General features: G+C 47.6%; 2 protein-coding genes across 3 annotated transcripts; both read left to right on the top strand.

Annotated features, from left to right (window-relative positions):
- The first annotated feature begins 110 nt into the window (after positions 1 to 110).
- On the top strand, positions 111 to 14,708 carry rprd2b (regulation of nuclear pre-mRNA domain containing 2b). Its single transcript, XM_088306238.1, has 11 exons — positions 111 to 325; positions 5,031 to 5,160; positions 5,254 to 5,441; positions 6,075 to 6,127; positions 6,216 to 6,342; positions 6,420 to 6,595; positions 6,725 to 7,007; positions 7,099 to 7,332; positions 7,718 to 7,882; positions 7,953 to 9,936; positions 14,562 to 14,708. Exons 1-10 carry the CDS (start codon positions 130 to 132, stop codon positions 9,848 to 9,850), a joined length of 3,450 nt encoding a protein of 1,149 aa, XP_088162364.1. The 5' UTR covers positions 111 to 129; the 3' UTR covers positions 9,851 to 9,936; positions 14,562 to 14,708.
- Positions 13,498 to 23,656, top strand: tars2 (threonyl-tRNA synthetase 2, mitochondrial). Of its 2 annotated transcripts, XM_088306241.1 has the most exons (19): positions 13,498 to 13,733; positions 14,562 to 14,737; positions 14,814 to 14,928; positions 15,465 to 15,586; positions 16,489 to 16,600; positions 17,067 to 17,131; positions 17,232 to 17,310; positions 18,249 to 18,395; positions 18,812 to 18,910; positions 19,072 to 19,241; positions 19,320 to 19,482; positions 20,430 to 20,567; positions 20,771 to 20,848; positions 21,494 to 21,594; positions 21,660 to 21,761; positions 21,836 to 21,908; positions 21,978 to 22,092; positions 22,176 to 22,346; positions 23,353 to 23,656. In XM_088306241.1, the coding sequence occupies exons 1-18, from the start codon at positions 13,641 to 13,643 to the stop codon at positions 22,316 to 22,318; spliced, it is 2,091 nt and encodes a 696-aa protein (XP_088162367.1). In that variant the 5' UTR covers positions 13,498 to 13,640; the 3' UTR covers positions 22,319 to 22,346; positions 23,353 to 23,656. The 2 variants fall into 2 exon arrangements, with proteins under 2 accessions (XP_088162367.1, XP_088162366.1); XM_088306240.1 differs by lacking the exon at positions 23,353 to 23,656 and having other exon boundaries at positions 13,500 to 13,733; positions 22,176 to 23,235.
- The last annotated feature ends 2,833 nt before the right edge of the window (positions 23,657 to 26,489 follow it).

Raw genomic sequence — 26,489 nt, 5'->3', positions numbered from 1 at the left:
TGCCTGGGCGTAGGGTGCAGTAGCCAATCATATTGCAGCTGCACGTGCCCTGCAGCCAATCATATTGTAGCGGGACGCATCCAACCAGGGTAGCTTCTCCTTCTGCCCAAGCAAGCTAGCGTAGCAAAGATGGCCGCCGGTTCCGGAGCTGCGAGCGGCCACGGAGCCCGCAGCTCCAACGCCTCGTTGGAAGCCTCACTGGACCGTCGCTTTCAAGGAATATCCAACACTATGGAGTCCATCCAGAGCCTCTCCGGTTGGTGCATCGACAACAAGAAGCAGAGCGGCCTCGTCGTGCGCTACTGGATGAAGTGGCTCAAGAAATGTGAGTAGCCCCAGCCAGCTCTGGCTAGGCTAGGCTAAGATAAGCTAGGCTAGGCTAAACTAAAATATGATCAGGCTAATTCCAGCGCCGTTATGTCCCGAGACGACATAAATTGGCGAAGGAATTAATTCAGGTGGAAGACGAAACGGCGTTCAGTCACCCCAGTAATGCATGAATTAAGATCACAGTGTAAAAATATTAGCGCCAAGGCTAAAGCTAAGTCTGCTTCCAGTTGGCTGCAAGCTTGCTTACAGTCGGGCCTCCAGTTCCAAACATTTGTTTCTCGTCATGAATTGGTCGCGACTCCACTTAAAACTCCCCTCGCTGCTACTTGAGTCGTTATTGACGTTTAATGCAAGTCTTAACTAAAATGATTTGGGGTGGCGAATCGTCCAAATTTTGGGCTGCCAATCGTCAATTAACTAGTATGTTGTGCTTGTTGTGCACCTTGTCTATGTGCTGCGTTTCATCAATTGGGCTCCGTGTACTTGTTGGGTAAGATTGGAGGTGGGAGGGAGGTTGCAAAGGATCTGAAAATATTTCGGTTTTCGTTGCCACCCCATTTGAGCTTTAGTCGAGCCCCTGCAATGAAAACTGCTGACTAAGCTGTTGATAAATAATAGGGAGAATTGCCATCTTGCCAAAGTTGATAGAAGTGACAGCAATCGCCATTTGAGCTCATGCAGCAGCATTTTATTTATTTTTTTGTCGATGTCCTGAAACATCGTTGTGGATAAGCGTTAAACTGATGAGCAATCTATGATTCGATTGTGTTGGCTGTATGGACTTGATCATGTCTTGAAGCAGAAGCACTTATGATGGAAGTTGACATCCGGTGTGCCATAGCCAAATTTTTTGGAGTCGATAATTTCGCCACATGCTCCAGATGACAAAATGTTGGTCATGTGACGTTTGCAAGCCAAGCCGTAATTTGTCATTACCTGAGCCCCAAGCAACTGTGTTGTCATGTTCCGTGGACGGCAAGTGGCAAAAATGGCCACGCCGGCTGCATTTTGATGGTTCATTTGTATTCCACAAAGGCGTCAGAATTTGACTTGTGGGATCACTTGGAACATGTTGTCAAGAATTATTTTGGACTTGACTTCTCTTTTCAGTAAAAAAAAGTTTACATAAAAGTAGTAAAATATTTGATGGCTGCAGTTGTAATATCAGCGACACGTCCAAGTGAGACGGGCCGGTTTTGCATCAATATCATTTAGGTTTTCGCCTGACGTCTTGGACTCGCGTCTCCTTTTATTATGGCTTGGTCGCAGTTTGGCACCTTTAGCCTGATCAAGTATCGATGTGGTTGGTTGTTTTGTACTGTTGACATTTAAATACTTAAACTTGCCTCTGCAATGTTTGGATGTCTTATTTGCGTTTCTACACGTGAATGTTTGATGGAATGCTTCGCACAGCAACAACTCTTACCAAAATGCTTCAATTCTTGCATCCTTCACATAATTGCTCATGATGAACACTCGCAAATTACTTCGGTCCCACGATTGATTATTTATTTATTTTTTTTCCTCGTGCGTTTTTTTAGGCCGATGATGAATCCAATATTTGGCAGGGGAAAAAAATCTGCAAACTAATTAATCGATCCAATGAATCAACGCTTACAAGTAGTTGGGATGTCCTAGTTTGTTTTATTGATTTATTTGCATCGGAGTCAGTCACGTGATTTTAGGGAGGGTGCCAGATTTATTTATTTTTTTTCATTTTTTAGGTGGCATATTAAATGAGTTGTGCCCAGCGCAGCTTTCTCCTTTTGCGCTGCACAAAATGCTCAATCTGCACACATTGTAAGTTGCCGTCGCACCTTTGCCAGTCGCCGCTTTCCATGTTAACATATTTCCATGCCGCAGACGTTATCTTTCTCATTTGACGCTTGCGCCGACAACCACCAGAAAGTTCCCCGGCTAGTTGTGTGTACTTCCGGCGTGTTGCAATGTTGTGTTGTCGAAAACATAAATAGATATTTTCTTATGGCGATGGATTATTTTGTTACTTTGTAGCCTTAAACAAGGAATATATATATATTTTTTATATATCAATTTAACAGCTGAAAGTGACGTGCTCGGGACATTCCCAACAAATGCAAATAGATATTAAGATATCAAGTACGGTTGTCCGAATGGCCAGGCTGCGTCTGGACATAAAAGTCTAGTGGCGTTCTTGTTTACACGCTTGAAAATGGCGGCGTCCTACCAGAGCTCGTCTGCGACGGGGGAACGTTTTCAACTACTTGGACTTGTTTTTCCATCAAGCGGTCGCTTTGTTACGTCTTAAAACAATCACAAACACTCAAACTAGACGGCTGACCTCTGACTTGATCGATCATGTGACTTGTGCATGTCACACGCCTGTTTGGATTTAGGCACTCGTAAACGGTTGACTTGAGATCATTCGTCGGGAATGACAAAAAACTAAAAGTCTCCATGTGAGCCCGGTCGGCTCTTGTGAAACCTTTCAGTCTTGCATTTGTAAAATGTCCGTGTGTTCTTTTTTTTTTCTCTGCTGGTCGAAGAGGTTTTTTGTGTTTGCGTCAGAGGGGAGGCGACTTTCTTGTGATCTAATTTGCATACGAGCGTTTTCCGCTTGGCGTCGTATTTCTTGTCTGTTGCTCCTCCATTTCCAAATAACGTGAAGCAGCGTCATGTCGAAAAATGAGTCAAGCAAGTTGCCATCGAACAACGATGTGGCAAAATAAAAGTTGGCAATACTCTGGCCGCATTACTCCTTTTGCAAAATGTCCTTAAACGGAGAGCATGCGGAATAACAAAAAGAACGATTCCATTTGACGCTGGAACACCAAGCCTGCCCTCAAATGGCTTTTTTTGTACTTAATTGTTCTTGATCGGAGCTTCACACCGTCAGGATTAATGGTGGCGATCGCCGATCAGCCAGTTTGAACAAAACGATGACCGATCACCGATGCGATCTGAAGTTGCTGCCAGATATCATTTTCAGGTCATTTTTCTGCAAGCAATTTTGTTTGCGTCTCGTTTGTTCGTACGCTGGAAATGAATCGTGCCAATTTATTGAATTAGTCATTTCTTGCCTGCGCTGATTTGCTTCTTGTTATTTGCGTGCCGTGCCGAGCTGGGGCGTGCTAAACACTTGACGCGAATTCCGCCTGCTTTGATATGAAATGACAAGCGAGCGTTACGTCGCTTTGCAAGTCCAGTCTTCACATGGAGGGGCACTTGCGATGTGTTTTTTGTGGCGCGGCTTCTTAAACCTTTTCCGTGACATTCTGCGGCAGTATGCTGCCAAATGATTGTTGAGATGCGTCGCTTTTGAGGAAACTCATTTCTATTTGCGCTTGTCACACAGCCGCCTCATGGTGTCGCTTTAGTTGAAGTAGTTGCGTTGCTGTTTTCTTTTTTTTTTTTTTTCTGTCAGCCCCAACTTTCAACAAATCTTACTTTTGTCAATTAGAATTCCAAATGGCATTTACCACTTTTTCCTCTGGCTGCTGCTGCCGCGTGCTTGCTTTAGTTGCAAGTGCCAAGGAAATTGGCCAGCCGGTCGTTCAGTGGTTTTTCGGATGCAACTTTTTTTTGTCTTGACGCCTCTTCTCTGATTGGAATCATCCACTATTGGCGGCGGCAGACAGCTTCATAAACAAAAAAACAGGCGGTTCCATCTTTTATCCTCCGGTTAAATGATGTGAGAATGGCAACGCCGTGTAAAGTTGTCAAGCGAGGATCAATATGGCCATTTGTTTCATAAATAAAACAAAAATATGTTTCTCCTCATCATCGGTGAGACGCCACCAAGTTGAAATGCGTGTGGCTGCAAAAAAAAGGTGTGACGTCCCAAATGCATCGAATCTTACTTGTGTGAAGTTACTGGCTCCTAAGATTTAATTTTTATATTTTGGGCTCCATGACGCAGTCCACATTTCATGAAATGGAGGGAGTGGTAAAGCCTCAAATTTGTGGGCATTCATTTTGTAATCTGAATTTAAGTTTGTGCTTTACTGACTTGCACTCCAGGACATTTACGTTGACACCAAATTTCTGTTGTCATAGTGAACTGCACAGTAAAGTTTTTGGTAAGGAGGATTTTGGTCACAATGTGATTTTCACATTATTTCATCTCCGGTTAGTTTGTCGCCAAATTGTGTGTGGCTCGCTTGTTTCAAGACAACAATCACTTTTTTGGGGTCCAAAATATTGTTTGCTGCTTATTTTTCCCGCTTGCGACCAGCGTGTGGTCAACCTGTGCCACTCTGCTCTCAAGACTTTTAATTGAACAAAAGACGCGACGTTGGTGGCAAACATTGCGCCACCGTGTTCATGTCAGACCATTTTGAGAGTCAATGAGTCATTTAGTGCCGTTGTTCAGCTTAAAATTGTTTAAATCCTTTCAACGTAAATTTCTGATTCTAGATTTCTGTCGTCCTTCAAGAAAACAGTTTGATTAGAACAAGACATTTGCAAAAAATGACGTGCGGCATTGCCATGTAGTTGAACTTGAAATGAAGCATTAATTGTTACCCATGAAACGAGCTCTTGGTTTTGAAAAGTGGATGTACACTTGTATGATATTGCAAATACATTTTAGAGTCGCTTAATCAATTCTAAAAGTGTTTGCTAGTGGCGGCCATCATATGTGGGACGCCATTTTCATATTTCCACATGAAATCCCTGCTTCCTTTTTATAGTCGCCACTTGTTTTGTGTTCCCTCTTTCAGCCGACAACAGTCATCGATTGAATCTCTTCTACCTTGCGAACGACGTCATACAGAACTGCAAAAGAAAGAATGCCATCGTGTTCCGCTCGGCCTTTGCCGACGTTCTCCCGAACGCTGCCCTTCTCATCAAGTGAGCGAGCGAATGTCTTGCGGTCCAAACGTTCCTCCGACTCGCGCCCGAATGAAATTGAAACTGATTGCTGTGCATGCGTGTGTGTCTCAGAGACGCCAAGGTGCGCAAGTCGGTGGAACGGATCTTGTCCATTTGGGAGGAACGGAGCGTATATCCCGAGGAGCTCCTCACCCAGTTGAAGGCCAACCTGAACAAGAAGGAAAAGGATCGAGAGAAGCAGAAGGAAAAAGAAAAGCTCAAAGAAAAGGAGAAAGGAAAAGAGACGCCACCTGTGACTGGTAATTGGGCAGCACTTTAGTATTATTTATTTCGTATTTTCATTTACTTATTTAATCTTGACATTCATATTCCAATGGTTCAGAAAACTCCGATGTAAAAATGTTGACAGTATTTTTTGACAGCAAATTATCAGTCAGAGGCTGAGTTACTATTATTATTTTTTTATATTGATTTATTAAATTTTTTTTTTACTTGTGCAAAGACGCAAATAAAATTTGACCCCCGGTGAGTAAAGAATTGCGTTTCTGAAGCTCAACTGATTTTGTCCTCTTTGTGCTCCACGCTGAAGTTTATTTTGTGAACTTTTCACATGAGTGATCTTCCAGCTCGGTGAACGCTTCCGCCTCATTGCTGCTGTTGTTCTTTTGGTTCTGAATGTGCTGGGGCTGTTCTATTCCTATCCTATTTGTTGTATCGCCCTTAACAGAAAGTCTTAATTCGACTTTTTTTTTATTGTTAGATGGAGGATAAGCAATTCAGAAAATGAGTCGTTTTCGTGTGTTTAACAAGTTGAATCATTTCAAAGTGGCCCTTGCATCCTTTTACACCTCTGCATTTACGATTCCGCTGTAAAAATTTTAGCTTTAAGCGAAAGGCGTTTTTTTTCTCCTAATGTGTTTGTGAATGCTTAGCTCCATCCAAGACCAAAGCTGCTCTGAAGTCCAAGATCGTTGAAGAGTTTGCCGTAAGTTTCGTACAAGCGTTGACGCATTCGTTCCTGCGCTTAGACGCAGCGCAGTGTTCAAGGCGGTTCTTTGTCGGTGTCCTTTTAGCCCAGCTTGCTTCTGGAGCAGCTGTCAGCATACAAACAAGCCGTTGCCGAAGAGGAGTTCAGGGAAAAGCAGCTCACAGCTCTCAGGCTGGACATTTGCAGCACAGAAGCTCTCAAGAGGTTGAAAGGTCAGTTTTCGTCAAACCGCATTCATTTCATCCCAATATGTTCTCTAAAATTGAGTTCAAACTGAAATGGCTTTCAGACAAGGCGGGAGGCAACAAGTTTGCCAAGGATTTTGAGGACGGTGGTCAGAAATTGCAGGAGTTTGTGGGCTTCCTGGAGGAGGAGTTGAAGACGGGGCCCCCCCTGCTGGAAGCTTTGGAGAATGCAGACATCTTCTATGAGACGCAGTACAAGGAGGTCAAGATTGTGGCTAATGTGAGTGCTCGTTCTCTTTGTGAGCGTCCCAACATGTGTTGGGAAGCTTCTCTCGATTATTTTTAATTTCTTATATTTATCTATTTTTGTTGCATGACAACCGCATCAATATTGTGTCCACCCGCGCAGGCATACAGCACTTTTGCCAACCGTGTGGCCAGTCTGAAAAGGAAACTGGACTCCCTCAAGTCGACTCTACCCGGGCCCGAAGACTCGCCCCTCCCCTCCCCGTCGGAAGACGCCCCCTCGCCCACCGGCTCCGACTCTCCCTTCCTGGGGATGGGCGGCGCCAGAGCGCAGTTGGACCCGGAGCTGGACGGCAAGGCCATGGATGAAGGCGACCTGCCGAGCGACAGCCGAGAGGAGGACATGGACGTGTCTGATGAAGAGGAGCGCTCTTCTTCCACAGCCGGTCAGCCCGCGAGCGGCATCCTCATCCTCTGCGCTAACCGTTCAGTAAAAGTGTCGCTGAAAAGATATTTCTCCACGATGTGCATGAGCAGGTGACAAGTCGGGCGACATCTCCCCTGGTGTCGTCAAGTTGGATGCGGACGCCAAGACTCCGAGCACACCAACCAAAGTTGCAAAGGCTAACAGCGCTGCCACGGTCACCCCGGCCACGCCCACTTCTGCCTCTCAAACGCCGTCCACTCCTTTGGGAGTCAACATGGCCAAGGTGGACCTGGGGAAGATCAGCTCCATCCTCAGTTCACTCACGGCCGCCATGAAGAACACAGGTGTGTGCGTGTTCCCATGTTGGTCATCCAGCCGTTACTCTTCAATATGTTAGAATGTCTTGTTTGGGATTTCATATACACATTTACGATTGCGGAGGCAGTGTTTTTGGTTTTGAAAATATTTGTCATCTGGACTTTTACTCATTAAATGCGGATCCATTTTTTTTCCTGATGAAATGGTAAATGCTGTAAAGTGTAGGGCTGTCCCAAACGATTATTTTTCTCCCGATTAATCTATTGACTAATCTTGCGTAAAGTCGATTAGTCTCAAAAAAACATTTTTAAACAAATGTTTCAAATAATCCAGCAAAGTTTACCGTTAAGCATTGCAAGGACAATCGGCATCGAAGCGGACTCGTTTCATGCTCTTTTTCTGTCCAAGCAGGGAGCCCCTCGGCCCGACCACCTGCAGGCGCACCCGGCACTCCGTCGGCCCAGTCCGCGGCCTCCAAAGCCGCACCGGCCAGCCCTGCTCTTGCCACTATTTTGTCACGTGTTGACATCACACCTGAAGGCATACTGAACGCTCTGTCCAAAAAAAACCCACCAGGTATCCAAAAAAAAAAGCAAAAAAAAAAAAAAAATGACCATGTTTCAATTTTTATCTCATCTTCTTACAGCATTGTCGTCTCTCCTGCACACTGTGACAAACTCTGCTCAGCCCACCCGAGCTTCCCCAGAAACGTCTGCCGCGTCATCCTCCTCATCAGCAAAGACTTTGAAAGCGAAATCCGCCGTGGGAAACAGTCTCAAGCGAGACACGGCGAGCAGGAACAGAGTCTGGGAGAAGAAGCGTCAGCTGTCCCCGCCTCCCCCGGCCCCTCATCGCCCCGTTGCCGCTGCCGCCTCTCCTCCCAGCCTCGAATCCAAAATCAACAGTTTCTTGCAGGGTAATCCCGGTTTCACCCTGGCCTTAGGTGACACCAGTCCCGATGGCGTGGACGGGACCCCGGTCCGCGACGAGGCTGCCGGTACGCCCACCCAAGACGAGATCATGGACGCGCCCGGCAGCGTGCCCGAGTCTTTAGGCTCTTCTGGCAGCAACAACCTTTCACCCACGGCGTATCGAAGCGAGCCCTGGGATGCTGTGATCACCCCGTCGGGAAGTAACAACGACGGCAACTTCGCCTCCTCGCGCTACGGAGGTGCGAAAATCAACGACAAAGCTAAGAGCGCGAGGAAGCAGACGGCGTCCGCACCCGGGAGTGAGCTCACCAAGGCGAAGAAAGATGCTCAGGCGACCGCGGCCAGAGCGAAGGGAGAGCGTCGCCTCTCGGCCGGCTCTCGAAAAGCGAGCACCGGCTCTGAAGAAGGTCTGAGTGGGAAAAGAGACGACAAGCTCAAAGGTGTGCCGTCGCCAGGCAACGACGCCAAAGACGGCGAGGGCTACCATCGCATCAAGACCCTCATTTCCCCCTGCACTGAGGGTGCACCCATCGAGACGGTGGGCTATTCCAACCAGCCCCCCGCAGGAGAGAGAATCAAGACGGTCGAGAGCATCCGCACGATTGGCCGAGACTCTCGCCGAGGGGGAGGGGCCGGCACTCGTTCCGGCGCATCGATGTGGTACGAAGAGGAAGAGTACATGGAAGCGCATTCCGCTTCGCCCCACGCCGGCCCCCCTCCTCTAAACATTGCCCCGGGAGGAAGTGGCGACATGCCCCCCGCCATGCCGCCCCCGCACCATCTCCTCGCTCACCCCCCTCCTCCCCCAATCCCTCACCCGCTCCCTCCTCCTCCCCCTCCGCAAATTCCCTTCCAAATGCTTTACCATGCCGAGAGCCTGCAGACTCCTCCCCCTTCCCACCTCCTACACCCCCCTCTTCCCTCACCCCATTTCTTTGGCGCGGCCCCCACAATACCTCGACCTCCCCCGCCTCCCATGTCGCCCCCCGGCATCATGGTGGGCGGACTCTGCATACCCGTCGACCGGATGCAAGCCGGTCCTCCGCCGGGCAGACATGACGGTGCGGAGCGAGGAGGCCCCCGGGGCAACCGGTCCTCCCCTCGCCCCCTCCTGTCATTATTAGGCGAGCCTCCCAAACTGCCTCGTCCCGGCACGGTCAAAGAGCCTTTTGCCGGCCACCACACGCCGCCTCTCCACCGCCCGGGCGCGCCCGGTGCGCCCCCGCCTCTCTTGGGCCGAGTGAAGGAGCCCCCCAATCTGCAGCCTCCGCCCACGTCTCCTTCGACACCGACGTCCCCCGCGGTGGACGGCGCGCCCGCTCGAGCTCTCGCTCAAGCCACCGCACCTCCCGGGCAAAATCCCCCGGCGAGTGCCAGCGGGCAGCCCCGCAGCCACCCCCCCAGTCCGGTCCCCCTCCTGGCGCTGCCGACTCAACGGCCCCCCCTGCTGTCTGGCCCCAGCCCGCACAGAGCTCCGCAGCGAGGTCAGCACTCGCGACACTTTAACGAGCAAGGCGGCGGGAGGTTCCGTGGCAACAAGCGTCCCGCTCCCCCGTTCACGGGCGGCCCCTTCCACGGCCAGAAGAGACCCTTCCCACCGCCACGCTACTGAAGCGGCCCACTTGTGTGACGTGCTGAGAGAGGAGCGCGAGCCACAACGCTAGCCTAAAGCCGGCGCTGTGTGTGTTTGCCTTGCTGGTATGAGCCTCGGTTTATTTCCCTACTTTGAATCATAACACTTGTGTGCGTGTGCGTGTGTGTGTGCGTGTGTGTGTAAATAGTCAATTAAATCTTCAAAGAATGCTTAGTGCACCGTCTTGTCTAAGCTTATCTCCAGACTCACTTTGGCTTCATCACCGCAATGTTAGGAGAGTTGAGATCAAACGACGCGTCTCTTTTTTAATTCCTTACAGTTGTCATCCATTTCATGGAAGGTCTCACTCACTTGGCAGGGGGGGGGGGGGGGGATTTCAACAATTTAAAAATCATGAAACACAAAAGTTGCTTTTCCTCCTTGAACGCATGAATGTGGTTCAAATGCGTTCCGGAATTTCCTGATGTAAATAACCCTTGTCTTCTCTCACTACAAATTTTCTCTTCCCGCCTGTCCCTCGCGACTTTGTCATTCTGAGCTTGTAAATATAAACGTGTGACTGACTGCTTTTTTTTTTCCGCCCCTCCCTCGTCCGACTCTTGTACGTGACGCTCACTACTGCAGCCTTGAGGGCTTTGGAAACGCTCATTGAGCTCCTCCCAATGTCTGTTTTAGGTGTTCATTTTTGTTTCTTTTTAATGCAGCGCTTGGAAAAAGTATTTTAATTAGGGATGGGCATACTCGGCAACTTCATGTCTGAACAATCTGATGGTAAGGTGAGCTCCGCCCATGCGATGACTCAAAATAACTCCTTCTATAAGCTATTCAGAGAACTTTTTACATCCCGGTCAAAATTCCGTTGATTTCCCTCCCCAACCGAGTAAATGTACTCAAATGCTCATCCCTAATTTGACTTTCAACCGTACTGCGGTGCCTTGAGATACGAGTGACCCAACTTGCGAGCTTTTCAAGAAACAAGTGTTCATTGGGATGAAACGAGTCCTCGAGATGCTTAATGTCGCTCGCCGTTCAAGTTGTCGGTCGCTCCGGCATAAAACAAAGATCGTTTTAAACGGCAGCTCCATGGAACTGCCTCCGACGCTCATCTCGATGAAAAACGCGATTGACATGCTAGCGGTTAGCATCACTGGTTGCCATTTTAAAAAGTTTAAAGCAGGAGATAATCATCAAATGACGTTTTGACGAATCACGTCTCGAAACGCAGGCACGTGTTCTTTTGAAAAGTAGAAAAGTTGTGAGTAGAGTAAGATTTATTCTTTTATTTTTCATTTGTCAGCGTGACTGCGTTGTACTGTTCTGCCTCTGGCGGCCACATTAGAAGGAGCAGCAACATGAATTGGATTGCAGAATTAAAAATGAGGATGCACAAACTGTTGAATTCTTTAAAGTTTTTACAAAGTACAAACTTGTACAAAATGTTTTTTTTGCCGTGAGGCTGGAAAGGATGAAAGTCATCCGCGGAGAAAATGTGATTTTTCGACGCCAATGTTTTGAGTTGCGCGTATGCTCGCGGAACAAATTGAGCTGGCTTCTCAAGGCACCACCGTACTCGTTTGCCATCGCACGCTTCGAGTTAGCATCGTGTCGGCCAGTACTTCGGGAGCTCCTGCATGTCCTGACTTGAATAAAAATGCAGAGTTTCAACAAAAGTGGGCCGCCAAGGATTCTTGAATAAATAGCGCTTTGTAGTTAATGTGCGCTTCTTTTTCTTGTCTTGCGACCATTTTAAGTCCTGTCGTAAAGAAAAATTCAAAGAGTGGTTGCATCATGCTGTAAATATGATGATCCGACACATTTGCACTGACATCTGACTATTGTTCATTTGAATACTTGAGTTGGAATTTTGTAAAATCACCTTCATCTCGTCACTGTCCTAAATGGCGTCTTAATCAGCAAAAAAGGCAACGGCCCTTTCTCCTGCAGGACTCGAGGCTCCCTCGTGCCTTCCCATTTTCCACGTGTAACATTGGGACCGGTGCATAATGGCTGTCGAAGCCTTCCGTTAACTTGCCTTCATCCAACTAGGTGCTCCTGCACACAATTTGTCGGCATGCTTCCAATCGATAGTTTCTACAAGGGAAATGGAGAGCAAACAGACGATTATCCACTTCAGATAAATAAATGCCTTCCTCAAATAGAACCCATGTCCAATTGAATGCCTTTGCTACCCAAAACAGCAGCGCTGTCATAATTAAATGCCACAAGTCTTGGAAATGGAATTAAACGTGTCAACGAATTGATAACTGATTCAGCTTGTGCGATGTAGAGATGGCAACGGTGATGATGTCGCTCCACAATGTTGGGCATCCATTTTCAAGGAAGCGACGCGGCCTCCGGGTTACGCCCAGGCTCTACATTTCTCTGGAATTGTCCTTTTTACCCCCCTTTTCTTATGTGATATATTGTGTATGCTCAATATACAATTAAAAGCACCCCCCTGACTTAAATTGAGTAAATAAACATCCCCAGCAAGTACATGTGCAAAAGTGGGAGGTTGCCTGTTGCTTATTTTTCAGATTCTGCAATTGACTTCATTCTGACTCGCAGCTTAGCCGTTTCTGTCGCACACTGGAAATAGCAACCTCTCTCCTTGCTACAATATTTCAGGAAATTTACAAAAAAAAAGTGGATGGATGGATAGTTGGGAAAAGTTTCATCAATAATGCTGTGTCACCAGTGTGGGAGTGTCCAATCTTTTCTGTTGACTCCAACATGCACATGAGATTTTGTCACAATGTATCCATTGGTATGAGTTTTTTTTTTTTTGTCTTCAAGGATATGTTCCACACTTCACTTGGTTATTTCAGGCACCAGCTTTTCTGTGCATCTTCACTTGAAAATATTTTTTAAAAGTTCAGCGTCGGCATGTTACAACGCAATAGTCCAACTGCGATCAGCACCACACACGGGAAATAACATGAAATGGGCACCATGTTATTGTTTTGCCATTCACAACTTCTCATGGGAGCAGCACTAAAAAAAATTCTGCTGTTGCATGTCTGCTGTTATGACACACTTGCTTTCTCCATGTTGCTTTTTGTGCATATTCTCCCTGTTTCCGAGCAAATTCTCTTTGTTTTCCTCCATAAACGGTCCTTGATACATGCCGAACGTCTTACCCAGCAAATGTCACTTTTTTTGTGTGTGGATTTATTTTCGCGCGTTTGAGTACATTCAAGTGTGATACAAAGTTGCTCATACAGTGAAACTTATCTTGGCGCCGCGTGACGTCACTAACACGCAGTCTCTGTAAACTCCTTTAGCGCCCCCGCGTGTTCAATACCAAGTACTACACACTACTGTTCTTTCAATAATGATTTCTAATTTCTCCCACCCGGAGCGAGGTTTCCTCCGAACGGTTATACTCTGCCTGGATTATTTTGCTATGATCGACTTCTTAATAAACGCTGCCGAGCATTCAAACGGTTTTAATTTCCCCCGGTTCGTCTAAAATTGATTTACGCTTCTCATCCGTTTTAAGATGCATTCATATTAAATGCATGTCATGATGATTACTAAATTGTAGTATCAGTCGCTATAACAAAGAAACTGATGCATCCTGATTCGCCGTGTCTTTGTGTTTTCATTTGTTTTTCGTCTTCTAAACATAAAGGCCGCTTTTGAGTGAACATTTTCAGCCCAGCAAATGCTATGCAGGGTACACGCTCGCGTCCGCTCAAGAACGCGCGCGTCGTGACGTCACCGCCGGTCCTGTTCCGGGATCATGGTGGCCCGCGTCGCGTTCGGTGTAAATTAGTGTTGCTCATAGTTGGGCGACGTGAGGCGAATGCTCGTCCGCCCGCGGTTCTTTGACATGGCGGTGACGCTGCTCCTTCGGTCGCTTCTCCGGCAGGCTCGCGCGAGCAGAAAGTACAGCAAGGTGCGCAAGAGTTTGCTTTCCTCGGCTGTTAGCATGAGAAGCTAACGTTAGCATGCAGGTCGGGCTGTGATGTCATTCAGTGAGGTCAGCTGGACTTCATCGCTCAGGTCTCCCCCACCGCCCCCTCGTGATTCAGCTATGAATGTCAGCCTCGCGACTGTTTAAATTTAGATTACGTTTTAGCTTTTTTTCTTTTTTTTTTTAATTTTAATCTTATCAGCTTGCTGTTACGTGCTACCTAACATACTTTAGTTTCTCGGTAGAAAAACACCGCGTCGTGACAAAGATATTTGGCCAAGTTTTTTTTTTTGAGGGGGTGGGGAACGGCTGCAAAAACGAAAACCACAAATTATGTCAATGCATAGATGTGTTCATTGTTGTGCAGAATATAAAACATAATATACTCAAACTCTGTTTTCATTGGCCGATCGTTATCAATTTAACAAAAAAAACGTAAATTCTGTTGTAATATAATTATTGGGACTGAGCTACTCACAATGGGTCATTAAGTCCAGGAATATTTACATTACACAGATTGCCCACTAACACTTTACCTAATATAAAGCCAAGTGTGTCAATAAACTGGAACGACTTCATCTAGCAAAGTCCATGCAAGAAAATGATTTAGAGCACTATTTTTGCATTGTTGTTCTGCATGCTATTGCATTTTGTTTTCTGTTATGTTGACTATAATTTACACCTAGAGCAATTAGATAAAGCTGAGATAAAGATGTCCTTTAATAGTTAGGATGTTAAAGTTCAGACAGTTTGATTGCTCAAAGGCTTTGTTAATGTCACCCCCGCTCATCTTACAATTTCTGTCTTCAGGTGTGTCCGGCGTTGCCAGAGCGCGTGCAAGTCTTTGAGTCTCTCAGGGAGCAAAAAGGCAACAAGAGGAGAGTCGCGGCTTCTGAAAAGAGCATCACAGTCCATGTTGGTGACGGCCCGCTTGTGAAGGGAACCGCCGGGGTCACAACGCCGCTCACGGTGGCTCAGAGTATTCGGTACATTCTCGAGCTGCACAAGGTTTTTTTTTTTTTATTTTGTATTCACTTTGTTGATCTCATTTCCCCCTTGCAGTGAGAAAGGAGCTTTGGTGAGCAAAGTGAACGGGGTGCTGTGGGATCTTGGGCGCCCCCTAGAGGCTGACTGTCAACTACAACTTCTTGGCTTTGACTCGTTTGAGGGAAGACAGGTACAAACGTTTGCACGTTCTAGTTCTGTGCTTGCTCGTTTGTCTTCTCACCTTTCTCTGTTACACCATCAAAAGAAATGTACTCCAGGCAATATGCTAGATTATGACTCGGCAATATAACCGAGCACTTTATCAAAGAATTCCGACTGCCTGATTTGCGAATATTTTCGGAGTTAACAATAATTCAACTTGTCCATGTTAACTATTCAGATATGGTGCTTTTGTGGTACTGGTGTCAACACCCCCTAGTGTTACTTAAAATAAAATAAAATAAAAAAATCTTATTACCATTACTGACAACAGAGGGCACTGTTGTACACTAAAACTTGTCCCTCCAACCTTTTACACAGCTACCTGTAACAGTAAAAGCTACTTCGAAACTAAAGTGGTCCAGATGTACTTATGCTTTATTTATAATGACTGATGTCATTTATTCATCCTGTTTTTCCACATCACACCTGCGTTCACAGTCTGCATGTAAAGGCTTGGCTGTGGAATTGAAATGTTCCTGAGTAGTGCACCTTTTTGTCATCCAGGCAGCATGGCGAACAGGAGCATGCGTGCTGGGTGGAGTGCTGCAGAAGGATTTTGGTGCCCGGGTGTATCGCCAAGGAGCCACGGAGCTCGGCCTTCACTGCGACCACGTGTTGGAAAACAGGTCAGACACCGGCCGTGGTCGCTGATACCCAAGAAATGAAGCTAAATTCATACCGTCAGCTGTTGTCGCCTCTGAAATGGTGATGTTGCGAAATGTAGCTTTTGCAAGTTTTGCGACACCAATTGAGTCATACCGTTTTAAATGAGTCGGTTTACTTCGAGATAATTTACAGTGGTTGTTCCGCTCCCGCAGGATTTAGTATTTGCGAAAAACAAAAGCACACCATAAGTTGATCTTCTCAGGCTCACAAAATGCAAAGTCTTTGGAGGTTATTTGGGGTCAATCAGAGGCACTTGAACTCCTGACTCGGCTTTTAACCTGAGGTTGAACGCGATTGGCTCATTTTGAACACATTCTTCTCCACACTTGTTGCACAAGTGTGCACACCCGCTTACATTCTCCGTTTGTTTTACAGCCCTTCTTGAAAAGAGTTTCGTTTCTTTACTGAATATAGATCAAAATGGTGTAAGAAGAAATATGTTTTATTTATTCTACATCACAAAAACCTTTCATTTGTACAGTGGTGTATCAACTTTTTATACGCGGGTCCTCGTAACAATTGTGAGTCAGAGCGATTCAAATTTTTGAGCAACCTTCAAGGCCTTGTCTGACCTTATTTTCGAATGACCGTTGAAATTGATCCAAGCTTATTCATTAAATGTTTTCATTTGATGTCCAGTCAGGTCAAGTCTGAAGTTTGTTTGGCCCAAGTTTGCGTCGTCTTTTAGCATAACAAATCCCCCGGCAAGATGACCGTGAGAGAAAGCGAGCGTTATCTTTGACATCACGCACCATGGGCGCCGCTGACCTACTTTTAAGTTTCGGGGCCCCTCCTTGACATTCCTCTGTCAAATATCTGTTTGTCTTTTGATGTTCCACCTGCGCCCTTCCCTCGCCAACAGCGCTGCCTTGTCTCTGAGTGACGTGGAGCAGCGATGCAAGGCGGCCGCTGCCCTCAGGCTGCCTCTGACCAGGCTGGAAATCGACGCCGAAGAGATGAGTGAGCTCTTCCAGGTGAGTAACACGCGTGTGCTACAATTTGTCACAAATCCATCATCCCCTTAAAACAAATGAGCACCACTTTATGAGTTTCCGACATGCTGACGAGGAAGGAGGGAGGTGAAGCGGCCGCGAAACAGGCCAAAAATCATGTGTGAGGCCGGGCAGCAGGCAATTTACTTGCTAGGTCTGCTTTAAATGCAAGAAAGTCTTATATTGAGGTTTCAACCATTTGACGGGGTCTATCCATTTTTTTTAAACTCATTTACTGCCATTGACGGCTAAAGACGTCAAAGATCCAATTATTTTTTTTTTTTTAACTTTGCTGGTTGTGAACAATTTAATTGCAGCAATCCTCAGTGTGGTCGCGTGCGAGCTGGAGGTTATCCCAGCTGACCGTGCTGTTGAAGCAAGAAAGTTTGTGCGTTTTTTTTAATGTTCGTCTCTTGCCTTCTGCACTCCTTTTGTGTATTTTGTTCAGGATGACGTCCTCGCATTGCGGCTTGCACGGGAGCAGTTGAACGGCCCCACTGCTACGCTATACAGGTACGTGTGTATACACACACACACACACGCGCAAACTGGCAATTACAGTGTCTTGCAAACACACTGGAAAAGAGTCTCCGAATGATTTTGTGTGACCCAGGTGTGGAGACATCATCGGACTCTCGGACGGGCCCCTCCTCCCCCACACTGGCCTCCTCAGGGTGTTCAAGATGCTCCAGGTGTGTTTGTTTTCAAACTGCTAATCCTCTGTTTGGGTCACGGACATGTTGGAGCCGATCTTTACGTTCTTTCGGCAGGAGGCGGGGTGCACCCCCGAACTGGTGGGCAGCCCGTCGCAGGGCGCCAATTTGTGTTGTTGCCGTCCCGAATCTTTGAATTCAATCTAGAGCACTTTTGACAAACCGCAGCTGTAAACCTAATCAAGGTTGAGCATAAAACGCACTCGACATTAGTAGTAGTAAAAAAAAAAGAAATATATTTGCAGGAGAGAGAAAGGTCTTTGTGTTATGCGGTACTTGACATGCGTCGTTTGAGTCGCGTCCGGCATCTTAGGCTCACATTGCGGGCAATGCGGAATTACTTTTCCCCCTCCGTAAATCCGACCTGGGTCGCTTTCACATGTGGTCCGAGATCGGATTTGTTGCAATGCGACGGCCTGGTTACATTTATCCGACACAGACGTCATCGTTCGCTTCGCGCCGACTATTTAAGAGATTGATTGTTTGGTTGTCTGCGAATCTGCAACGTTTTTCTTTTTGGGATAATAATAGCATTTGGCTTCTTATTCAACTTGAAGGCGAGAATAATTAGTTGAACGTAAAACAGCGTTTTTGTGACGCACTCATCGCGTCCAATGTTAAGCCAGCTAATCTGCCAAAGTGTTTGTTTTGGACGGCTTAATGCGGCTCTTGTGAACGCAATGTTCCTCGTGGTTATTGATCCATGAGGGAGCCGTTTTCCGTACTGGCCCGTCACCGGGCTGACGGCGACGGCAGCAGGATGTTGTTTTGTCAGAGGCCAGTTTCCTGTCCTTGGCTCTTCCAAACACGCACGCGCACGCGCTCTGGCATCCATCAGAAACTCTGTGACCCGCATGGCGTCGCCCTTCCTCTTTCTTCACTCGGCGCTTACGTTGACGCCGATGTTTGTGCCCCAGCTGTCACCCCTGACCTTGGCCGATCAGAGCGAGTGTCCGGGTTTGATGCGTCTCTTTGGGGTGGCCTTTCCGAGAGACAAGGACAACGACGAGTGGGAGAAGGAGCAGGAGGCGGCCCGCAGGAGGGACCACAGACGCATCGGAACGGTAAAAGCGACCTCCAAGAAACGCGATTTGGATTTGCCATTTTTTCCGAGATACGAGTCGTCATTCAGACGATTTTATGATTTGATTTGCGAGCTCAAACGTGAGACACGAGCGCTGCATGTTGCCAGTGAACCGCACTCGCTTGACAACATCAGCGCTTTGCCAAATTGTGAGCAGTTCTTCAGTTTACCGCCCCTCTAAATATAAAACAAAAAATTGCGCACAAATAGCTCGGCCTTAAAGTCCGCTTGGGTTAATGCCGAAATAATAATGACACGATGGTATTTCCGTTCCTTCGTACGATTTGAGATTAGCGTATCTCAAGGCACCACTGCATCCAAATACTCAGAAGCAACAAAAAGCAAACATTTGGCGGCTGTTGGTGTCAATAAAAAATATTTTGTGTGTTGTCCCAGGAGCAGGAGCTGTTCTTCTTCAATGATGTCAGTCCCGGAAGCTGCTTCTTCCTCCCAAAAGGAGCCCACGTGTACAACACACTCACTGACTTCATCAAGGTGAGTTTCTCGGCTCCAAATTTTGCAAGTGTTTCAAACGCGTCTGCTTGAAGACACACCCCAGCGGGAATTAGTCGTCGGGATATTGTGCTCGTTAGTCTGCGTTTATTGCTGCGCGCTGACAGTTGACTTTTGGTGACACGCACGCAATCCTCCGGCAGAGCGAGTACCGTCGACGAGGCTTCAGCGAGGTCATCACCCCGACTCTGTACAGCACTGCATTGTGGGAGCGCTCGGGCCACTGGGAACACTACAGCGACAACATGTTCACCGTCACCTCGGAGGGCTCTCGGACCTTCGCGCTCAAGCCCATGAACTGCCCCGCGCACTGGTACGCACGCACGCACGCACGCACGACGCACTCGCTTAGTGCTCAGCGCCTCACGACCTTTTGTCGTCTTGCATTCAGCTTGATGTTCGAGCAGCGTGTGCGCTCGTGGCGAGAGCTTCCTCTGCGCTGGGCCGACTTTGGGGCGCTGCATCGCAACGAGCTCTCCGGCGCTCTGGGGGGTCTCACCCGGGTCCGCAGGTTCTGCCAAGACGATGCTCACATCTTCTGCTCGTCCGAGCAGGTACGTATTAAAACATACTTGAGTATTACAAATGTGGCGGTGGTGCCTTGAGGTACAAGTGACTCGACGCGCACATTTTTGCACATACGAGCCTTCATTCAAGTTTTTTATTTATTTTTGTGAGGATGGTCAGAACAGATTAATTGACTTTCCATTCATTTCAATGGGTGAAGCTGATTTGAGATAAGAGTGTTTTGAGTTCCGAAGCATTGTCACACCGTGAATTAAATGCGTCTCTCAAGGCACGACTGTACAGCGAAACCCGACTGTTTTCTGCGAACACGCTGCTGCGAAGTACGAAAAATTTGAGCAGTTGAAAATATTTTGCAATTGTTCACTGTTGCCACAAGATGGCAGCAAATGACTTTTTTTGTCAAATTAGACAAGGCAAAGGCCTGACTAAATGAAGTCACTTGACTAAGAGAGTTAAAGTAAATAATCACCAATAATGTTTTTATCATCGTTTCCCCACTTGGCGAAATTTCCATTGCTAATATGAACATTGAAATAATCCATCTCAAACGATGCCACAAAAGCTTTCAAATCCGACACAAACTGTAAGTGGGACACATGTGGGATCATACGACAGCGATTGGATGGGCCACACCGAGAATTGTGCAGACATTCCATCTTGCTGAATGCGCCGCTTTGTCCCGATCCGACCTCACACTTCAACATGCGCTGCGCGCAGCGTGTCATCCTGCTCCCCCACAAAGTTCCCGTGGCGGTCCGAGTCCAAGTAAAGCCCTCACGTTGATCTCCTGTCAGGCCGCGGAGCTCTCGTGACGAGTCGCATCGCCACGCTACCGTCTCGGATCCCCTTTTAATGTCTGTGGGCGTCGCTCCCACGTGGAACTTAAGCCTCCAAATGTCTGCTTTTGACGTGAACACGGCCGCCTGTTGCCCTCTTGTGATGTTATTTCTTTTTTTTTTTTCATCTCTCACAGCTGGAAGACGAGATTGTGGCTTGTTTGGACTTTGTGAGGAGCGTTTATCAAGTGTTTGGGTTTTCCTTCCATTGCCTCCTGTCCACACGTCCCACTCCCTGCCTCGGGGAACCCGAGCTGTGGGACCACGCCGAGCAGGTTTGCGCTCACCCAAAGAAAGAAATTGTTTACGTCAAGTCGCCGCGACAAACATGCACCACTTCAATCATCACTTTGTAGCGAGCTGCCGTGCTGATGATGATCTCAATTGAGTGCGATGACGCACACGCCCTCGCCGGGCGAGCTGACCATCAAACTGGGACTCATTTAGTCGCCGCCGCTGTTTTGGTTTGTCTGTGCAGCAATTGGAGCGCAGCCTGCGGCAGTTTGGCGAGCGCTGGGAGTTGAACCCGGGCGACGGAGCCTTCTATGGGCCAAAGGTGAGTGAGGCCGTCAATCAAAGTATGGATCCCGGTGGAAAAAAATCGAATCATATATGCTTGTGAAAACATTTGAGAGGTTCCCTCACGTGTGCTATTTCGATGAAGCTCTCAGCGGTCCGCTTTGTGTTTGTTACCGGTTAGAAGTACTCGGTTGGTGCTGTCGTGAAAAGTTCGAGAAATCGACAAAGCGTTGGCAAGTCAGTGGAAATATTGCGAAGGTGATTTTTTTCCCCCCACAACAAAGTGGTGCAAATTGAAATTGTGCGATTCACACACTCAAGCGTTCACCGCCGCTCTCAACCGCTCTGGGCTCAACTTCAAATTGGGAATTATATTTGCGCTTTTAAATGGAGTCCGGACAACAAAGTCCGGAAGTTTTCCAGCTCATGAGCGTGCACCGTGAGTTGAGACGGGTCAAGTCAGGGTTGCCTTTGACAAACAAACACCAAGCTTCATAAAAAAAACAACATTCCTCCGCCGGCGTGCATTTCGGGCGTGTTCGCAGCAATTAGCGACATCCGCTGCCGTCTGCTGGCTGCTCATTTTATCAAAAAAAAAAAAATGCCATTTGTCCTTCACCTTGCTAGGCTGAGCGCTGAGAAGACCACGCCCCCTTTTGCCAACTCTAACGTGATTTTGCAGATTGACATCCAGATCAGAGATGCGATTGGCCGACAGCACCAGTGCGCCACCATCCAGTTGGACTTTCAACTGCCCATCAGATTTGACCTCCAGTTTGTGGGGTAAGCGCACATTTTCCTGAGATCAACTTCAGATGTGGGAAAAAAAAACTCGTAGTTCGTGTCAGGCGAGATGGTCGGTTGCATCGTCCGGTGATGATCCATCGTGCCGTGCTGGGTTCGCTGGAGAGGATGATCGCCATCTTGGCGGAAAACTTTGGAGGGAAATGGTGAGAACGAGATGGCGTCAAGTTGTTCTTTGGAGCCCAAGCGTCACTCATCATGCGTTGTTGTTCTTCCGAAGGCCGCTCTGGTTGTCTCCGGCGCAAGTCATGGTCATCCCCGTCGGGAGCAGCTGCGAGTCCGCCGCCGAGCAGGTCGGTAGCAAAATCTTGTGGGCGGGGTTTGTCAAGAAAGCACAATTGCAGTGTTTGCGTTGTCCCAAGATGGTCCGGCAGTTTCGTGAAGCCGGCTTCGCGGCGGACTTGAATGACGACGCCGGTGCCACCTTAAGTAAGAAGATCCGCTCTGCTCAGCTGGCGCAATACAACTTCACGTTGGGTAAATACCGCTGATGGCGCGGCCCGGTTGGCACATTCTTGAAAAGCGAGCGTTTTTTGTCACGACAAATGTTTTGCTCCCAGTCGTAGGCGATCAGGAGCGCGAGAGCGGCACCGTGAGTGTTCGGAGCCGAGGAGGCCGGCAGCTGGGCAGGAGGCCCGTGGAGGAGGTGCTAAAGAGCCTCTCGCGACTTCGCGACTCCAGGAGTAACCGGGACGACTTTTAAACGGGACATGAGTGACCGTCGCCATCAAGTAACGCAACCGGACTGCATTGAAACACGTTCGTCTTATTGTCGTGACGGGGCTTTCTTCAAACGCCCTTTCTTTGCCCTGGTTGTCATGGTAACGCAGCGGCTCAAATTAGGCTGACGCAACGGGGCGCTTTAAAAAAAAATGGAGGACGATGGAAGCGTGACTTTTTAATTCTTCATAGACAAATTTGCGCTTCACGGGACCGCCTACCCGCTTGACGACTCCAAGTGCGAAATTCCAAAACCACATCCACGAGGCCTTCCGCACACCAACCGGACTCTTTGCGCAGCGCGTGGCGTTCTGCAACTACTTTTCATAAGTCGGACAGCGGTTTTCTGGCAAAAACTTTCAACTGCAGATGCGCTGTCCAAAAACATTTTGCCACAAAAAAAAAAAATAAAATTCTGGGTTTGAAGCGAGTGACAGTCAGTCACAAAGACATGCTCATTCGTATACTCAAACCGCTTGACACCAATACTCGCTCCACTATAAATAATTTGATATATACTTGTGGATGAAATAAAATTTGCGATCTGATGCCAAAAGGTAGGCCAGCGTCGCTCATCTTAAAATATCCTCTCAGCCCGTTCTCGCTCATGTCGTCAATTTCAGCAATCCGCCCTTCGATGCTTTAAAGAACATGATCAAGTGCAATTACATTTTGATGAAATCACGTCAGAGAAATGTTACGAGGGAACATGGGAAGTGTTGTTAAAAAAATGTTGTAATATCTCATCTTAAAATAATGTAAGACATCTGCAATTTATTTGTTAAAAAAAAAAGTGTCTCTCAGGACGATTGGGAAATGAAACCGCTGTTCATTTTGTGTGCTGCACCTTCAGCTGGGAAAAGTGCAGCTTCAGTTTCCAATAAAACTGCGTAAACCTTTTTTTTTTTTTGGGAGTCCATTAATGTTGCTCACTCGTAAATCTTCCTGCTATTGTGAGCTCACTGTCTGATGTGTTCAACTAAATATGTCCTCCCCCCCCTCCCCCTCCTCGCTTAGGCCGTGTCATGCTGTGAGAATAAAGAAGTGGCTTACCTTTAAAAGAGTGGAAGAAAGGGAGGAAGCTGGCGACGAGGATTTTGACTAAAATAGGAGTTGGAGCAGCCGCGATGTTCTCGTTTGTGTTTTGGTGGAAACGGCCAAGTCAAGGTACAGGTCAGAATGATTGGAGGTTTCTTTGGTTTTTAATTGACGGAGGGCAACAGGATGGAAAAGACATGAGTCATAACACAAGGGTGGACAAACGGAACAGATTTTAACAAAGCCTGCTGTGGAAAAATCAGCACTGTGTGTGTGTGTGGGGAGGGGGTGTGCGCGTGTGTGTGAGTGAAATTCTTCCCGAGTGGAAAAGATCCGAATGTCTGTGACCCACCTGAACACTTTGCCTTTTATTTGAAACAGCTCCAACTCAGCGCAAGAGACTAAAAATAGGAAGGCTGTGGAGTCTTGCGACTTGTTTTGTACCCAGTGCTGCTTTGAGTCAATATGCTCGTAACTCAAAACATTTGTACCGCAAATTCTTTCCTCATTGACATGAATAGAAGTGACAATCTGTTAAAAAATCAAATAAAATGCTTGTTCGTGTTTTTAACAAGAAAGAATCTCACGCTTTTTTGCATCATGATCTAATTCAGGGGTGGGCAAAGCAAGCATCGAAGGCCTACTTCTACGTTCTCTGTAAGACGCTACAATTTGAAATGTTTGTTTTGTCCTAATGTGTTGCTCCACCATTTGTGTTCACATAAATGCCTGCCTGACCTTTGTTGGCACTTACTTACCTGGAGACGCTGTCGTCTCTTTCCATAAGTACCTGATGATGTTCGTCAAAATGGCGTCATTCCAAGCACGAGTTTGGTTTTGGATTGTGTCCAATTGTCTGCTGAAAAGCAACCTTGTTGACGTTCTCAGTGCGAAGGTTCACGTCGTGTCTTTGGCCGCAAGCACCTCAGGCTTCTACTTGCCGCTTCTGCGACCCAATCGTGCTCGGTCGGCGAACTCGACCGAGTGAGTCCCGCTCGCTTCTTTCGGCTGCTTCCAAATATTTGCGCCGCCCTCGGACTTGTTGTGGCCTTTGTCAACAACATTCGGTGCACCTGCTTTTTGCAAGGTTGTTGTTCACTGTTGGCTGTCATCAATTGAACGTGGACCAAATATTTTGACCCGTAAATGCGTGGACTAGCATTTCACATGGACACATTTTGTGGTCCAGCTCGTTTGTGTTCTGCTTGATCCGATTTGGTCGTCAGATGTGCTGCTCCGACATTGCCCAGTGGTGGCGTCGCCATGACACAAAGCATGAGCGCCGATACACACTCGTCAAATCTGGACTTCATGGATAACAATATCAGCTTCGTCTCTCCCAAACACACTTCCCTGCATACTTCTCACACACGCACACGCACACACACACACACACGCACACCCCGTCTGAGTGCTTTCATGCAACACGAAGACGCAATCAAGATGGACGTGGGCTGGAGGCGGGTGCCAAACAACTGCAAGCGCATTCCCTCCCCAGCGTTTGTCAAGTGTCAGACTGTGGGAGGACGCTCCCTCTTGTCCTCGACTCTTTTCCTGCAGGGTGACGGCGACCCACACCAGGAGGCAGAACCCGGCGGGCCGACCCAGAGGAAGATAAACAGGCCGCGTGCTATTGTTCTCGTGCTATCACTGCCGCCCTGTCCTGTCTGCTTGACTGATGGGAAGGTCGGACCTCCCGAAATAGGCCCGCCTGACTTCTTTCTCTGGTACCCTGTTATAAATAAAGCCCGCTCCCCCTCCCCTTTTGTGTGTGTGTGTGTGTTTTCAGAGTGGGGGGCCAAAAAAGGACGGCGATTCAGGAAAAGCAAAGTGACCCTCGCTGCAATGAAGCTCCGGCAAACAACGGAAGGTTCCCGCTTAGTGATCGGTTACAGCGACCCAGAGGTGACCCAAACTGGAAACTATTTTGCATTCTCCGGCGGAATCGGCCACGTCCCATTTTGCTCTTCGTTTTTAATTGTTGATGTTTGCGTTTGCTTGACGAAATTGTGATCTTAAAGGCCTCAGCACACCAATCGTCCGTCGGAAAGTCGTAACCGCTGTCGGGGCGCCCGGCGGGCGCGTTGGGTCGGTTCAACATGTACAATCGGGTCAGGCTGTCGGGTTAAATGAGCGCTGCGATTGGCTGTCAACGAGCGAATCCGCACTGGTTAAGAACCGGAAGTGACGAAAGCGCAAAACGAGGAAAGTTGAAGCGATTTCTCAAGAACTAAAGAGCGCAAAGACAAAGACGTCGCTCTCATTCCTAAAAGGACAGCCATTATTCGACATCATCGTTTCAATTGACTAGCACCACCGATGGCATGGAGGGGTACTGCATCTCCCGAATATCGTTGGCATCTCCGTCGGCTTTTGCAGTGTGTTCTTCGGTCATTTTCCGGTCCGACGTCGAGGTCGACGTGACCGTTGGCCGACGTCAAATTGGTGTGTTGAGGCCTCAACTCATCATCACGCTCGCATTTGACCGCAAAGCGATTGTAGTAAATCTGTTGCCGCGCTTGAGCTGCAGCAAAGGAATATTTTTTTTAGAATTGCTTATGCTATCGATTATTCCATCAATGCAATGGATGAACATTGGACAAAAAATGAAATCATTTTGTGTTGAACGATTCCATGGAAGCAAATAATTGACCAATGTGACACGATTGATTTTGTGGCCTTTTGCGATGTCGTACTTTGGCGCTTGACGTTGCTTCGCGTTTATGTTCGGGCTTCACGCAAACGTTTCTTTTCCCAAGAAATGAAACCGATGACAATCTTTCCATGAATTGATAATGAGTCGCTTCCGGTTTTGGTTTGCCCGCAACAGTCGTCGTCTGATTTGGCCGGCTACTGTTTTGAACCCGTACAAGTTGCAGAACAACTTTGAAACGCTCCCACTAAACAAAACAAACGAGCAAGCTTCCTGTCCCCCAAATGGCCCCCACGCCGACGTGACCAAATATGGAGGAGGCGCATTGGTGGCCCGTGTGTCGGCCATATCGATGGAAACGAGGGAGTGCAAATTGAATTTTGCTGAGTTTGAATTTCAACTCCCTCTTCCGTTGGTGCGCCTTCTCTCGGGCCTCCTCGCCCACTTTCAAATCACGTCTGCT

Source organism: Idiotropiscis lumnitzeri, chromosome 10 (assembly GCF_059441095.1).
Source record: "Idiotropiscis lumnitzeri isolate Australia: NSW breed Sydney's pygmy pipehorse chromosome 10, RoL_Ilum_1.0, whole genome shotgun sequence".
Lineage (NCBI taxonomy): Eukaryota > Metazoa > Chordata > Actinopteri > Syngnathiformes > Syngnathidae > Idiotropiscis > Idiotropiscis lumnitzeri.
The sequence above is the reverse complement of the archived record's forward strand: the minus strand, read 5'-3'. Positions and strand labels throughout refer to the sequence as shown.

Coding starts and splice junctions, on each gene's coding strand:
- rprd2b (XM_088306238.1), top strand. CDS start 130: ATGGCCGCCGGTTCCGGAGCTGCGAGCGGCCACGGAGCCCGCAGCTCC. Junction 5,161..5,253: donor AACGCTGCCCTTCTCATCAA/GTGAGCGAGCGA, acceptor TGTGTGTCTCAG/AGACGCCAAGGTGCGCAAGT. Junction 6,596..6,724: donor AGGTCAAGATTGTGGCTAAT/GTGAGTGCTCGT, acceptor CCACCCGCGCAG/GCATACAGCACTTTTGCCAA.
- tars2 (XM_088306241.1), top strand. CDS start 13,641: ATGCTCGTCCGCCCGCGGTTCTTTGACATGGCGGTGACGCTGCTCCTT. Junction 14,738..14,813: donor ACGGTGGCTCAGAGTATTCG/GTACATTCTCGA, acceptor TCCCCCTTGCAG/TGAGAAAGGAGCTTTGGTGA. Junction 18,911..19,071: donor CACTCACTGACTTCATCAAG/GTGAGTTTCTCG, acceptor ATCCTCCGGCAG/AGCGAGTACCGTCGACGAGG.